The following is a 15,320-nucleotide window of genomic DNA, read 5'->3' as shown; positions in this document are numbered from 1 at the left end:
GAAAATACAGCTACTTGATGCCGATGACACCGAATGACACAACATAGGGTTGTTTCCAGGGTAGAAACATGGAAGTAATTGTTCTCTTCCTTTACCAAGAACTACCTTGGTGGAAACGGGGCTCTTATATCAGTAAAAATTTTCGTAATGACCACTTTATGATCATCATTTCTGAAAAGCACTTGTAGATTTAGTGAAAAAGAGTGAACTGGGGTGTGTGTTAACAACTATAGGATCAGTATATTGTGATTACTGGGAGTTATTCTGGTCCTCTCAGCCACGAGGTCTGCAATAACGTTCATGTTCTTTTCTTCTCCCCTTTCCTCTCTTGCGCAAATATATTTATACAAGATGTGACAGAGTGCAGATTCCAGACCCTTCTTGTGTGAACAGTGACAACCACAGGTTTATCCAGGCTGGAATTAATGCTCAGACACCGGCGTTGTGTATATCCCTCTGTGACTTTTAAGGAAAACTAGAACTATCTTGATTAATCAGGTGTGACCACAGACAAATGGACGAAAACAACTGTGTGAAGGGGGAGTGAGTCACACAGAAAGAATTTGAAACAGAGAGAGAAAAATGATTCCCACTTCACAGCTGAGCCTTTAAATTAGTGCATCAGTCTCCAAATCCCCCTATTTAAAATCACTTGAAAAACATCTCAGCTCCGGTGTTTCACATTTTACACATCAGCGAATTCAGTGCTGTGGAAAAATGGCGTGGCATTCAGAATGACAAAAGATGACTTCTCTTCTCACATCCCTAATGTTTTTCACACCTCACTTCAAGATCCTGACACGAGCTTAAAAATGGGCGTGAGGATCCTATTTGAGCCAGGAAGCTCTGATTCATGGAGCTAGCCTTCAGACAGTGAGCAACTAAGCATCTTGGCACCATTGGTAGAAGACGCGTCATGGGTAACTTAATATGATAAAGTGTGTGGTGCTGCAGCAACTCAGGTTGTGACGTGACTAATTCTTTCAAAGAGAGCAAACAAGAGACCTGGGTGTCAATAATTTCTAGTTTAGTGGCAAACATGAGAGTTATTTGACTTAAGTCAACACAATGTGACATTTTATATAAACTCGCTCCACAAGTGTTAAGAGTGAGATGGTGTGAGCACCTACCTCAACATCCTGCAGGCTGAAGTCGTTCTGGTCTTTGAAGTTTGCGGCTCCGGCGCTCAGCTCCATCAGCATCTTGGCGATCTCAGGCTTTATTGCTGCAGTCAGCCTGCTGGCCGCCTCCATGACGTGTTCCTGCACGTCCTTCAGTTGCATAGCTGCTTTGGAATAATGAGAGTTCCTGAACACACTGCTGAACAGGTCTGTAAGGAAGGCGCTGGCCCGGCAGAACACATTGAGGGCATCCAAATATTTAGAGATGCCTTGCTGGATGTCGGCAACTGCAGTGGTGGTGGCAGAGGGAGGTGGGTGGCAGCTGCCAGGCATGCCCACTCCGGTGCCCATGGGCGAAGAGGCTGAGCAAGAGGAGGCCAGGGAGGCACTCAGGGTCCGGCTCAGCTCAGGCATCTGGTACTGCTGGTGCTGTTGCACTTTCTGCTTGGACCCGCCGAGCAAAAAGCGACGCTTGTAGTCCATTTTACTTTCCTGCGCACTACAACAATACATAAGTGGTGCAACAGCACCGGAAGCTCCTGTTTTTACTTCTTTTCTCCCAAAAAAAGTGCTACTATCCTCTTTACAAAAACACAGAACCCAACAGTCCTGAAACCCAAGTTACGTGAAAAGACAGCCTAGGGATTTCACCTGCCAGAGGCTCATGTCAGTGTGCCTGGTGAGAGGCAGCACAGAGGAGGGTGAGGTCGCAGGGCGATCACAGAGACTGGCAGGCTGAGTGAAATGCTTACATGCAGCCCTGCTGCAGATACGTCAGGTCCAGCTTCAAAAACAGCACAGACACACCTCCAGATTCTCTGTTTCCAGATTCAAAAGAATGGATCATAATAGGGGACGAGAAGTCAAGAACACTACTGAGTTTTAAAGAGTACTACAGCCAAGTTTTACAGCACATTAACTTTCCTTCAGAATGGGGGAGGAAATCCTTCTTCATACAGTATATAGAGTTAATACACATATGTATGTACATATATCAACCTACACTAGCCTGCACTAATAAAAATAGAAACTTCTTTTAAAAGCTGAAAGCAAATATGAAAAATGAATCCAAGGAAAATGAGACACTGGTCAACAGCACAGAGGGAAAACAGTAATGATGAAAAAAAAAAGAAAAAGGGAAAAAAAAAACAAGTGAGTAAATGCTGGAATCAGAGGATGTGGCTTCGGCTTTGCTTGTGTACTGGCTGGTGAAGGAGCAGTGGGAGGCGAAGGGCAGACAGATCCAGTCCGTCTCAAATCCTCTTCACAAAGCAGGACTCTGCAGGCAGTGAGCGAGTGGCCAGCTGATAGCTCCGTCTGCCTGTCTGAAGTCTCAAGCAGCTTCCTGGTCTCTCCCCTGTCTGCTGGCTGAGGTAGATATTACTCACTGCGGAAACGAGTATGCTTCCAGATCTCGCCGTTCTCCACGGATGCAGATTAGAGCGACAAAAGCACAAAAGTATCTGTAAGGCCTCTAGGTCATTTCCTAAGGGAGGAAAGGGCAGAGACACAAAAATGAGGGTTAACATCATGTCAAAGAGGAAGGATGAGCTTTGTTTCCACCATTTCACTGTTACACCACAAGATAAAACAGACTGTGCAACTCAAAACACGACCAATGAGTGTATCCATTGGTCGTGTTTTGTGCTATCTTAATTTGTGAAATTGTAAACAATTAGGCTTATTAAAAATATGGACAGTCACTGTACGGAAAGTATTTTTAATCAAACTGGCATGAATGAGTGCCACGTATACGGTAACACAAATATTAATAATAAAACAACAACACAACAATTGCTACCTCATTTGCTGGTTACACTGAAAGCAGAAGTAAGATAAAGTTGAAAACACAAGCTCACTGTCTCAAATTTCACAATAGCATGATCTGATGATCAGGTGCATCATGGATCTAATGATAGCTTCAGTCTTATTTCTGAGTTATGAGATGCACTTTCGACACAGTGTGCAAACTATTTCACCACTTGTAAACATTTTGGAGTCGTCAATGACCGTTTAGCTTCCTGCTCATGCTGTGCCCACAGTGCGCCACAGTACAACTATTCAACTACTAAAAAGAAAAAGTATAAAAAGTGAATGAAGATGTCAATAGACAAAATAACAGTAGGCTCCCAAATGACCTCAAAATACTGTTCAACAGACAAGACAACACAGCACTGTTTTCTACTTGAACGATGATGCACCTCACCATCTTCATTTTGGATGTACCATTTTAAAAGTCTACATAGGAATAGTCACATAGTCATGTATTGCATGTCTGTCTTGGTTTTAGTGCTTAACTCCAAGTCTGAAATATTCCTTTAGGATGGACGATATGGACTAAAAGTTCGACACGACAATTTCTGGCATTTATTGGGATAACAATGAAAGTGGCGATTAAAATAAAATTCAAATTCAACTCCATCTTTTCAACAGAGCCCCAAAAGACTGATCTAAATTGAAAGATTCAGAATTTGTTGAAGCTCTATGGCACAGACAGTGGGAAAATAATGCAAACGGAAAAAGTAACCTTTTATATCATGTCTTTTAAATCACAAAGTAGTTTTTTTTTCTTTAATAAAGCTCCAGTATAGCAACTGGGCTAAAATATATGCGCTGCTGTACTGCTTATCGGATTTATCAGAGCTTGGTCACTGTCCAGAGAGACACTGGGTCATTTTGAACTGCATTCATATTAAGGTTAGCTTTTTGCCTTGTTAGACACACAGGTTGCCTGTTTTTAGCCATGCAGCCATCATACATGGCTTTGTGGTGTTTTATCAAGTGCAATACAGGTTGCTGCCATGACATTTTGTTTGTTTGTTCACTGAACTACAAGAGAGCTGGGCTGTGAGTGCGTCGCACACATAAATTACGCCATCAACGGGAGTTTATCATTTTTAACGCAAGATAAATTCTTATTGTGGGGGATTGTTTTTGACGATATGACCCATCCCCACTATCCATGTACTGTTCTTTAACAACTACCACAATTTGTTACATCCATAATGTATCAACTGTTGAAATGACAGATAAAAACAGTCATTATCCTGCTCTTTTTGAAAGAGGATGATTTCAGCCACATTTCACTAAACTTGGTGGTAATATTATATTACAGTTTGGTAAAGAGCTGCGGTTTAAGCATGTACATTTCTAGACGATTACTAACACCATACCTCACAGAGAGCGTCTCTGAAAAGAATCTCTGGCAGTGTCTGGTCTGGTTTAGCAGAACACAGCTGCAGAGAAATTCCTGCAAGAAGCCATTGTTGGAAGACACTGCAGAGTCTGTTGCGCTACACACAGTAGGAGTCACAATGCTCTCATTCAATACCCAAGCATTATGTGATTTGTCTTTATCCCTTTGGCCTTTTCACTTCATTATGAATATAATATTTTACATTGTCACCATCAGAGGGAATTTGGCCTCATGTATCCAAATGAAATTACCAATGATCAAATGCAAAAACAGCCATAGGTCAGCTTGTGGCTGCAGAATTCAGAAAGACGCACGTGAGGCACAGGTGGTGACATTTTTCTGACCGACTATGAAAAAATAAAATACTTAATGCAACCTGCAATGCCCTGTGCAACATGCCACAAAACAAACAAAAAAATCGGCAATAAAGCCAACAGGAATTTGAAAATAAAAACCATCAGAAACGTATTTGCATTTCCAAAACAGGTCTATAATCATTTTTATCCATCAGTTTTTGGAGGCAAACTGACTCTGCTGTTGTGCTATTATACACTGCGGGCTGATAGGTGTGACTTTCAAAGAAAACAGTCCATCACTAAACCTGTTCCTTTGCTATGTAGAGTGCTAGGAGGCACTGAGGTTGATCCAGACACACACTGCTGATGATAGTATCCTCAATGAGACACCAAACATCAACACGACAGACTAATCTGTTAGATACACAGCTCCCTTCGCAGCAGGGCCATCGTCCTATGGTACGGTCAGACTGTGTTATCTTGGAGCACCACGCTGAAAAGCGTCTGTGTTGTGGGATGAGTCAGGAAAAGCAACTTGTGGAAAAAAAACACTGTACCCAACTAGATAGATAACACCATCCACTCTGTTGTTGTTGTACGCTAAGCAGCTGTGGTGCAGCCTTACGAGCGTCGCTTCCATTACGCACACCCGGCAACATTCTCCTGACCTTCAAACCTCACTTCCTTTCGCAAACAGAGGGGTACGCCCAGCAAAAAGAAAAAAAGAAAAAACAGCCCATCCTCATCTGCCCCAGGTCATCGAGTGGACAGACGGAGCCGAGGGAAAGTAGTGACCTTCTCATCAAGGGACAACAGAGATGTGCTTGCCTTTTTTTTAACCCTCAGATTACAGACGTCGTTAATATTTAAGTTGTTATTGAAAACTCAGGCTAATGGATATTTATTCCAACTCAAGTTTTCCTAGGTTATGTGAGGATCCAGCTCATTGATTTTCTAAACAAAACTTTATCAAGATCTATGTAGTATACTAAAGACGCGCTGCTAGAGTGGCTCAGACATAGATCTTCCTTAAATGATCAGTTACCTGTTGTTCTGTCACAGAGCCACAGTTTCTTTGCCAAAGTGTTTCCACTAGGCATTTGCACGGTTACCCGGGTACTCGAGTACCCGAGTAGGCAATCTGCTATTGGTTACGAATTATTACCCAGTTAACCTATGATTAAAAAAGTGGCATGTTAGAGCACAGTCTAGCGTCGGATCAAACTACATAATCGTGCCATGATTCGGGTTTTTCGTAGTGTTAGACAGTTTCAGATCAAACTTTTTACACAAATCTGTGGTGGTTCCCTTGGGGTAAGCCGTAGGTAGGGAGACAATAGGTATCATCAAGTCTGTTAGAAAATAAGCTTTCAGCCTACAAACATTCTGAAACCTTCCGAGTTATTTCCTGAGACGATGCGAGGCAGAGAGGAGCGTAGTCACCAAAATGTAGTGTGGACTAATAAATAAGCACCACTAATGACTGAAAAAATTAGAAAGAAAAAACATTTTCCCCTCTGAGGCAGCTGGGGCGTAAAGATGCACATATGCCCCATATGTGCATCTTATTAACCACCTGATATTTTGTCTGACGACGCTGTGTGTTTATGAGTCATTCTGTTTTTATTAAAGTAATCGGTTACCCGAGCAAGACCAGGTTAGGTTACTCGGTTAGAAAATTACTCGAAATGCCCATGCCTAGTTTCCACTATCAGTTAGTGTCATTCACCCACAGCAGGCAGCTGCGATTCATCCCCTTGTGTTTCCTTATGAAAGCGATTACCCACAGACTTAATCTGCAGCCATGTTCATAGCTGTACTGGACATTCCTCAACAAAATATCACACCGCAGGTCTACAAGCCGGTCCTTCACCATCACTTCTTCTCGGCTTCCGACGACCATTCGTTTTTAGAATCACGACAGCCAGCTCATCGAGGGTATGCGCTCAGTGGACAACAAACTGTTCACTTGTTGTGTTTGAGAGCAGCTAACTAGTGCAACAGTGCAGCTCTCTAATTCCCAGAGATTATAGCCACAGTGAGAACCTGCCAGGTGGCCCACAATGCCTGCAAGATGACACAGTTAATAGCGTCTGCGAGGTAAACAGGAAACCTGAGCTTAGCTAGCCTGGGGTTATCCACTGCAGTTCTCACACTTTCACACTGTTGGGCTATAACAGGGAGGAGTACAGAAATACAGTGTGTGCACCGCAGTCTACACAGGTCAGAGAGACCACACAACACAGGACAAGGGCGGCCCACTTTGATTAAGTGTGCGCATTTAATACAATATTCATATTGTTTGTTGTGGTGCAGCAGAGAATCAACTGTTGTACCTCTTATTACCAGCAGCAACAGCACGGCTGATCTTGTTTCCACCTTGTTAGTCTGTGTGTGGCGAAACGTGGTATGGAGCCACCGAGCAGAAACTGCAACAGATGTGGTTTTGAGAACTTTGGCAGGTGTGTGTGTGTCTGTCTGTGTAGAGATTTTGTCACAACACAGTAATAATGTCGTAAGACTGGACAATTAATTTAATTTTAATTGTGTTTTCAATTTTTGGATCCAAATGATCTCAAAACTAATGTAATAGAAGAAAAACAATTGTTTCGTAATTTTCCTAGACTACTGGTGGAGACACGGGCATGTGTGATTCCGCCCCTGAAGCCTGCACTGCACTCACTATGCAGTCAATATCAATACTGTGAACGAGGCCACTCGTGCGTGGTGACGGGCGGTATTTAAAGATCAGAGTGAAGATGGCAAAGGCCAATTTGATCAACAATAAAGGTAGAACAAGTTCTCTAGTGTGGGAACACGAGGGGCAAAAACATATACAGGGTTTTCTTCAAGATTATAAGACTTATAAGAACAACACAACAGTTAATTCAGAAAAACAAATGTAATGAGTCATTGTTGACTGGTGAGTTAGTTACTTCACTCCTCTGGCCTGTTGTTGCCGGTTCATAAAACGTGCAAGTCGCCCTCCCCCCAATACACATAATGGTGTAAATAATCATGATCCCAATATTGACCAAAATAATTGTGATTAGGATTTTTGCCATAATCATAACGATGCAGTAGTAGTACTGTTACCTACTCATGGGTTAGAACATCAGCACGTTACTACTCTCACAAGAGGGGCTCTTGTTATTACTGTATTTGATTAGTAATTTACTTCACTATGTTTTAGAATTTTTCTGAAACACAAACGTTACAGCGGATCTGCTCACAGCTGGAGATAATAAAAACTAATTCTGTGGTGAGACAGCTTTAGGTGGTTTGGAAAACCAAAACATTTTTATTTTATCTCTAAGAAAACATTTTGTGTTTTCTTTACATTGAATCAACAGTGGTGCTCCAAAGCCACAGTTTGACATCTGTTGACGCTCTGTTGATGAAAACAAGCTAAAGTACTTTGATTTGTTGGTATTATAAAATGTTACTATATTATGAAGACTTGTAAAGAAGATACTGTTTGGTATAAGTATATAAGTGTGTACTGAGACATGACGTGTTGCTTTGACTAGTTCTGTGGATTTTGACTTTTCTGAGAATAAAAACACTCACACTGCTTTATGGTTCCACTCTCTCCAGAGTGAATAACAAAAGTAGGAACTGATTAAAAGCAGTGAGTCACAGTCCATTCAGCCTGAACAACAAAGCCACATTTTTTTGGGAGAAAATTGTGGGCTCCTTTCTTTGTTAACATGGTTGTTTCAGGCAGATATACATCATCAACGTAACGTTATTAGAGAGTGCTAGCGGTCTGCCTTTCCTTCCTCGCAATAAAGCTCCATAAGCAGAGGTTATCCCAAGAAAAGCAGACACGGTATCAATATTAATGAGGCCTGTCGGCTTCTCGGGGTAGCTCTGCTGGCTGCCAGCCTCATGTTGCAGGGCACACTGTATTAGAGATTGCACCCAAACAAACACATGTGATAGGAGAGTCCCTCCGGATGCACTGGAGATGTGCCAGCCCACTTTAATGTCCTTCCTCCAGCAGGGGCAGCTTAGGGCTAATGTTAGCTCTACTTCCCCACGCACGGTGCATGTCAGCTACTCGGCTTCAACAGGAAGGGGGTTTAGGTTTCCTGGAGCAAGCTCCCTGTCGCCAGTAACAAAAATGTCAAGCCAGGTGTGCCACTGGGTATGTGTGTGTGTGTAGTGAATTACTATACCGAGTGTGATTTATCTGTCTGTGCAAACCGCAGGGCCAACAACTGCAGCTATCACCAGATAACTATGAGGGCCTTTTTTTAACTGTAGTAGCCTTCTAGTAACAAGCTGGTTAGATTGCACAATGTGATACAATTTTGTTTTTTTAGACTCAAGAACAGAATCGCTTCTATTTTCTTAGAAACTTAAATAGATGAATATACACTCCTAAGTAACCTGCTTTGTCACAGAGAACTAGGCCAATTAGAGTTGCACGATACCCACGGTAGCCACGGTGCCCCGCGGTGCCAAAACGTAACGGTTCCTACTATACTAGAAATTCTACACGACGGTACTACCGTGGATTACTACTACGGTGCCAGTTTCCGCTACATAGCGGCCGCCTCTCCTCTCCTCCCGGCTTCTCACTGCATGCTACTCCCTTGTAAACAAAACCCACATGCACCCACTGCAACCTAACTACACAGCTGCTGAATGATTGGCTGTTTGCCTGTTACTGGTGATGTCCGGGGATATGATAGGCTGTTTCCACACGCTGGATCCGCCCGTCTGTTCTCTGATTGGCTGTTCGTGGTTCATGCCGACAAGAACGGACTCCATGAAGACAGCTGAGACAGCTCCGCTCCGATAGAAATTCGCTTCTAAACAAACAACGAGCTAAAGTTATGTCTCATCCGACGCGCACACGGCTTCACAAACACGAGACAACACACTCACCACGGCTGAAGCACCGGGCGCGAGCGGCGGGTCTGCCGCGTCGTCGTCGTCAGTGGCACTTCATTAATTTAGCTCTGTTTATTTTCTCATTGGCTAATATCAGGCTATATGCTCCGTGTACAGGCTGAGGAATAAAGAGTTAAAGGATGTCCAAGTATAAAGCACCTAGAAAATGCATAAAAATATAGTTTTCACAGGGAATCAGTTCCTGTTCATTGTATTTTGTCCTCTATGGTTTATTATGTTGGAGAAGAAGCATTATTGTCAAATAGATTTTTTTAAAAGACAGTGGATTTGTTTTTATCCTAAGTTGATTATATTTGTTAAACATAAATTAATGTGCAAGAGACTGAATGGTTGTTTATTTTCAACCATATAAATTCTAACTTCATTTATTTGTTTTTTATTGCTTATTTAAAAATATTAGTTTCAGTCTAATTCCTACTTCACCAGTATTATGTTTGTCATGCACTAAACAACATTATAAGTAATAAATAAGTATTTATAACTTGTGCAAATACATTGCAGTTCATAAAAAAAAAAAAGGTTGCAGTATCGTGATATTACCCGGAACCGTGATACTTTGTCTGGTATAGTACCGTGGTTACTCATTTTGGTATCGTGACAACTCTAAGGCCAATGCATCTGCACCCTTAACTGGCCACTGAACATCTGCACTCAAGTACCACGGCCCCTCCACACCGGTTGCTGAGAGGCAGTGTCCTTTTATTATTTTATTCACCGTCCCCAGCCGACCAGGTTTAAAGGATACTGCCGGTAGCAGTTACTTTTGTATCAGCCGCCATACTTGTGTGGCTGTCACATCACAGCTAGGTAGCTTAATAGCTGTGGATGGGGCAGCTGTTACCCGTGCTGACAGCTCCTTATCCATCTGCCACTGTGAAGCAAACACAGGCCCTGTGACGCTCCAGCCACAGGCCCGACATTAGCTCTCTCATGAAGTCTATTTCAGCCTCCATGGGCAAAACAGCTGCCCTACAGTCCACACCAAACTGTTTTTAGACACTCCAAAAGGTTCAGCTCAAAGGGGAAAAAAAAAAAAAAACGTTCTCCCCTACATCTGTTGCCAATGAAGCAAAGGAATGCATTTCCCCAGAACCCTCTTAATGTGGGTTCAAGCAAGCGCAAAAAAGCAGGTCAGGAAAACCGGTCATGTGCTGCAAAACATCTCTTCAAAAAATATAATATCATTGTGCTAAGTATATTTATATTTATCATACATATTTTACTGATTGAGTTTTAGAAAGCCTGATTATGAATTTGGTATAAGCTTCTCTGAAGACATTCCCCAGAGGAGGAGATAGGCTACGGTGAAGACCGGCGATCAGGCAGGTCAAGGAGGTCAGGCCAAGTGACAGGACAAGTGCCGTGAGCAACTGTGTGACAGGAGCTGAGCCAGGCTCCTCTTGCCCGCTGAACACAAGGAGAGTATTGTGGCAGGCCCTGGTCTCCTCATACCACCACTCAGAAAAAAAAAACCTCTCTTACACATGCAGCTGCATGACTTTGTGAGTGGAAGAGAAAAAAAATAAAGGCTGTAGCTGCACTTTAATATTAACTTTAAGGAAGCATTTTCTGTCATCAGTCAATAGTTATTCCTTGAGTTGCGTATGTTGCAGGAAGCTGCAGGTTTTGATCGCTGAAAGTGTAGCTAAGGTTCGTTTTTGTCTTTTTGTCTAGTCTGAGGGGTTTGGGATTAAAAATACATTTACTGTGAAAATTCATTATCACAAATAGTTGTTCAATGTGCACTGTTATGTGAAATCAAGTCTAATTCTGCAAGATAGTTTGTTTTTTTGGCAGATTCTGCACTTTTTAAAGCAGTAGTGAAACTTTTCCTGCTGTTGAAGCAAATCACTGTTGAATAAGTTAGGACAGCACCAAATACTCATATCACTCAAGCAGCTGAAACAGTTGGTGAACAGGCCGGATCATATTAGGCTAACCTGTGCTGGCATAACAGACACTGTAAGTAGCTTATGGCTCCAATAAAAATAGCAGACAGGCCACTCTAACAAAAGGACATACTTGAGGGCCCCACAGGTCTGTCTCACATATGCAAACACACATTGAAACATGTGCCTTGGCTTTAATCAAATAAAACATTCCAATGCTCTGATAAATGAAATAAACAGATTTTACTAATTAATCTCACAAAGTCTCCACATGAGAATCAAGACGACACTGAATTCCTAAATGGACAGTTGGACACACAAGTTTAAGGAAAAGTCCCATCTGATCTGATCTAATCAGAGTATTTCGCACAAAGAGTACTTGTTTTTTCAGAATTCAACTGTAAGCGAACAGAATTATCTCCGATTTCCTGTCAAGAATAGCAATGAACAACAGCGAGTGTGTTTAAATGTGCCCAACCAGTGTGAGAGCAGTGATGAAAGGCCCTGACGTCAGTTCCATTCATGAAAGGCTGGTGGCAACCTGTGGGGATGAAAATGCTTCACTCAGCCTATATTGAGCAGGCCGTATAGCGAGGTTTGCAGGTTGTGCTGCATGCCAGCCACCAGGGCGCTGTATTTTTAGCCAGGACAAAAGTGAGAATTTAGTTTTCCACTTTAGGTATAATAGGACAGGATATGGAGGTGCCATAAAAGTCAGAAATCCAGGGTTGGTCACACAAACGGCAGACCTATTTCTGTGTGACCCACAGTAAAGAAAGTGCAGTAACTTCTGGTAAGTGTGAGTCACAGAAACCAAGAACCGTCTGCACAGAAAAGACAGAAAAGTCACCTTGACTAGTGTAAAATAGTGTAAAACAGGGGTCTCAACTAGTCTCACTCTGGGACCCACATTTTCCCATGGTCATTAAGTCACGACCCACTTTTATGGAATTCAAACCAAGAATTTTGTTTTAAAGCCTTTAAAAACTAATTTTGCTCTTTATTGAGCAAAGTGCATTGCAGGGCACATGGATGAAACTGAGGAGGACCATGACAACTGCATGTACGGAAGTGAATAAAAAAATATCAAACTGCACAAAATGGAGACCAACAAAATGATATATTTGACTTCTAATGCATCTCTGCATTCAGCATATTCCCAAAAGTGAATAAATATCAAATTGCACAAAATAAAGACCCACAAAACAAGGTATTTTCACTGCATTCAGGCCACGTTAATAAGAAACTGATATCTTTGCATTCAGAGCAAATGGAGCAAATAACAAGAAACTGAGGAGGACCATTACAACTGCATGTGTTCATGTGTCTCGTGTGCCTTTCGAAATATGTTATTTTTCAAAATAAAAGACATGTCCAACATCAGATGTGCATTAAATATTATTTACTTTCTTGACCAGCTGTCCGCGACCCATCCAGAACGGGTCTGCGACCCACTTTTGGGTCCCGACCCACCAGTTGAGAACCACTGGTGTAAAATACACTGACCAGTAGGATAAAGCAGGGACCGTGGTTCAAGCCACTTCTGACGTGCCCTTGAACAACATATAAAAACTCTATTTAGCTCCACTATTCGCCGTTTGGCAGCTGACCCTGACTTCTAACCTGCTCATGGAAAAGCACAAGAAAAATATTTCCTGCAGGGATTAATATCAGTATCACGTTACATGAAAGTTCCACGTTAGCCTCGATTCTTATTTTATTTGATCATCTAGTGCACATGCAGTCATGCATCTCACTGGGAACAACTGACTAAGGGGCAAATAGCTGACCACAAACGAAGACTAAACTGGTCTCCCAGGAGAAAAGGGTGAGATTTCCCATGCCACAAGCCCCTCTCCCCCTTAGCTGTAAACCGGCTGGCTGCTTCTCTCAAGATGAAGACTGGCATCTTATTCAGCTCTGCCTGCAACGGCCAACATTTAATCCAGGTGTACAAAATAAGTTGTGCTAAAGCAGCAGACGAATGAGAGCGATGGACTAGATGTAGAGATGCAGAGAGAGAGTGCAGACCCCTTTCCTCCTGCCAAACAACAGTGCAAACAGTGTTGTTAGCTTTGTGCATCCAAATGAAAATCCTGTCACACAATACGAACTCAAAACACACAACCCTGCATCTCCCTGGGGCATGGGCCACCAAACACTTGTATTATCTAACACATCTAACCTCCGCTTGTAATGCAAGGGCCAGAGATGGACTTCACACGATCACAGAACAATGTTATTCTTATTTTTAGCTGGTCTAATGTAAACATATCCCGTCTTTAGCTCATTTATTTAAATGTTAGGCATCCAGCCCTCTTGCGTTTGTTGAGGTTTTTTTTATATATTTATTAAATTATAGGAGTGGGGTTACACCATTGGTGTAAAGTACTTTCAAAAACACTGTACACAACATAGATTTTAAAGCCTAAAACAATAGCCTTACAGTTAAAATAAATAAAAACCAAATCACTATCCCTATGATAAAACATCAAAATATTTTATTTCAGTATCAGATGCGGTAACATTCACACCGACTCATTTTTAATTCCAATGAAACCGTCATGTTTACAGTTTACAAACCACCTGATTGAAGTTTCTTTATTGAATTATTACCAAGCTGTGTTTCGAGCCCACACAAGTGGCACACAAGTGTACCAAAGCAAGAAAAACATACAATGATGTAATCACGCAGTATTCAGGCCATAGCTGACTGACACTATACCTGTCATGAGCTACAGATTTACAGTAACATCCTGTAACACCTGTTGTTCCTATGATATGATCTTGAGGAGCACAGCTTTGTCAAAACTTAGAGATAAGACACTCGTGGTCTCAGAGAGAGAGAGAGAGAGAGAGAGAGAGAGAGAGAGAGAGAGAGAGAGAGAGAGAGAGAGAGAGAGAGAGAGAGAGAGAGAGAGAGAGAGAGAGAGAGAGAGAGAGAGAGAGAGAGAGAGAGAGAGAGTTTAAAAGGAACAAAACACAAAAACAATTTACCTGCCTGGCCCAGTTTGAGAATACAGAGTAAAAATCAATAGACAAAACGCTAGAATTCCCAGGCTCTAATAATACCATGGTCTGGGTTAGCTCATCCCTTCCCCCAGGGCAGACGACTGTGTAGCACTCATCTGAATAATCTAAAACTGGGCGGCAAGATAAACTCTAGAAAGCTTCTTTCTTTGTTGAAGGAAATATCATTCAGGTCTGTGGAGACAGTGCCAGTACAGCACAGGCCTGTAATCCACCCGAGGCAAGCGCAAACAGTAATCTTGTGACTGTGGGTCAACTTCCTCACACACATGCATCCGGATTCAATGTTAGACTAAGGAAAAGTGTTGCTCCTGGTCCTATCACGTGTTGACAAACACTGACGACAAAAGGAGAGAAAGACAAACAACTGGAGCCTTAGTTCTAGTCCAACAACTGTGATGAGCATTCAAGCACGGAGGTGAATAAGCCGGTGAAGAGAATGAGTTTAAACAGAGACAGGAATTTTGCCGAGCGCTGCACGTATTTCCATAGTGACATAGTCGTGGCAGATGTCAACACATAGGTTTAGGGCTGTCTCATTGAACGCTGCACAGCTCAACAACAGGAAGGCAATGACCTTAATGTCTGGAGGGGGGAAAAGAAACACTGGATTCAGATTTTAAACATCAGACAAAACTATACCAGGCTCCCATTCCTTTCCACATTGTCAACACAGAAACTGTCCTTAGTCTGAGTTTAGTTTAAATTGTTACATACTCCTCCATGCTGTGTTGCTTTCTAACACAACACAAACAAACTAATCTCTGCCACCACAGTAGAGTGAAATAAAGAATTATGGACAATTTTTTTGCTTCAAACAAACAACCAAAGCAAAGTCAGCATCAATCACTGTCGCTCATCATGA

The 15,320-nt window shown here is 42.2% G+C and overlaps 1 protein-coding gene across 1 annotated transcript in view; it reads right to left on the bottom strand.

The window, feature by feature from the left end:
• The window catches only part of garre1 (granule associated Rac and RHOG effector 1), a 35,485-nt gene that overhangs the window by 18,282 nt on the left and 1,883 nt on the right, over nucleotides 1–15,320 (bottom strand). The window contains exon 2 of the mRNA XM_085766250.1: nucleotides 1,131–2,607. Coding sequence (XP_085622376.1) covers nucleotides 1,131–1,634 — 504 coding nt within the window. The 5' untranslated portion in view covers nucleotides 1,635–2,607. The remainder of the gene's footprint in view (nucleotides 1–1,130; nucleotides 2,608–15,320) is intronic.

This window comes from Trachurus japonicus, chromosome 3 (genome assembly GCF_045865225.1).
Source record: "Trachurus japonicus isolate A0001 chromosome 3, Traja_1.0".
NCBI lineage: Eukaryota > Metazoa > Chordata > Actinopteri > Carangiformes > Carangidae > Trachurus > Trachurus japonicus.
Note: the sequence above shows the minus strand (reverse complement) of the source record. Positions and strands in the feature narration are given on the sequence as shown.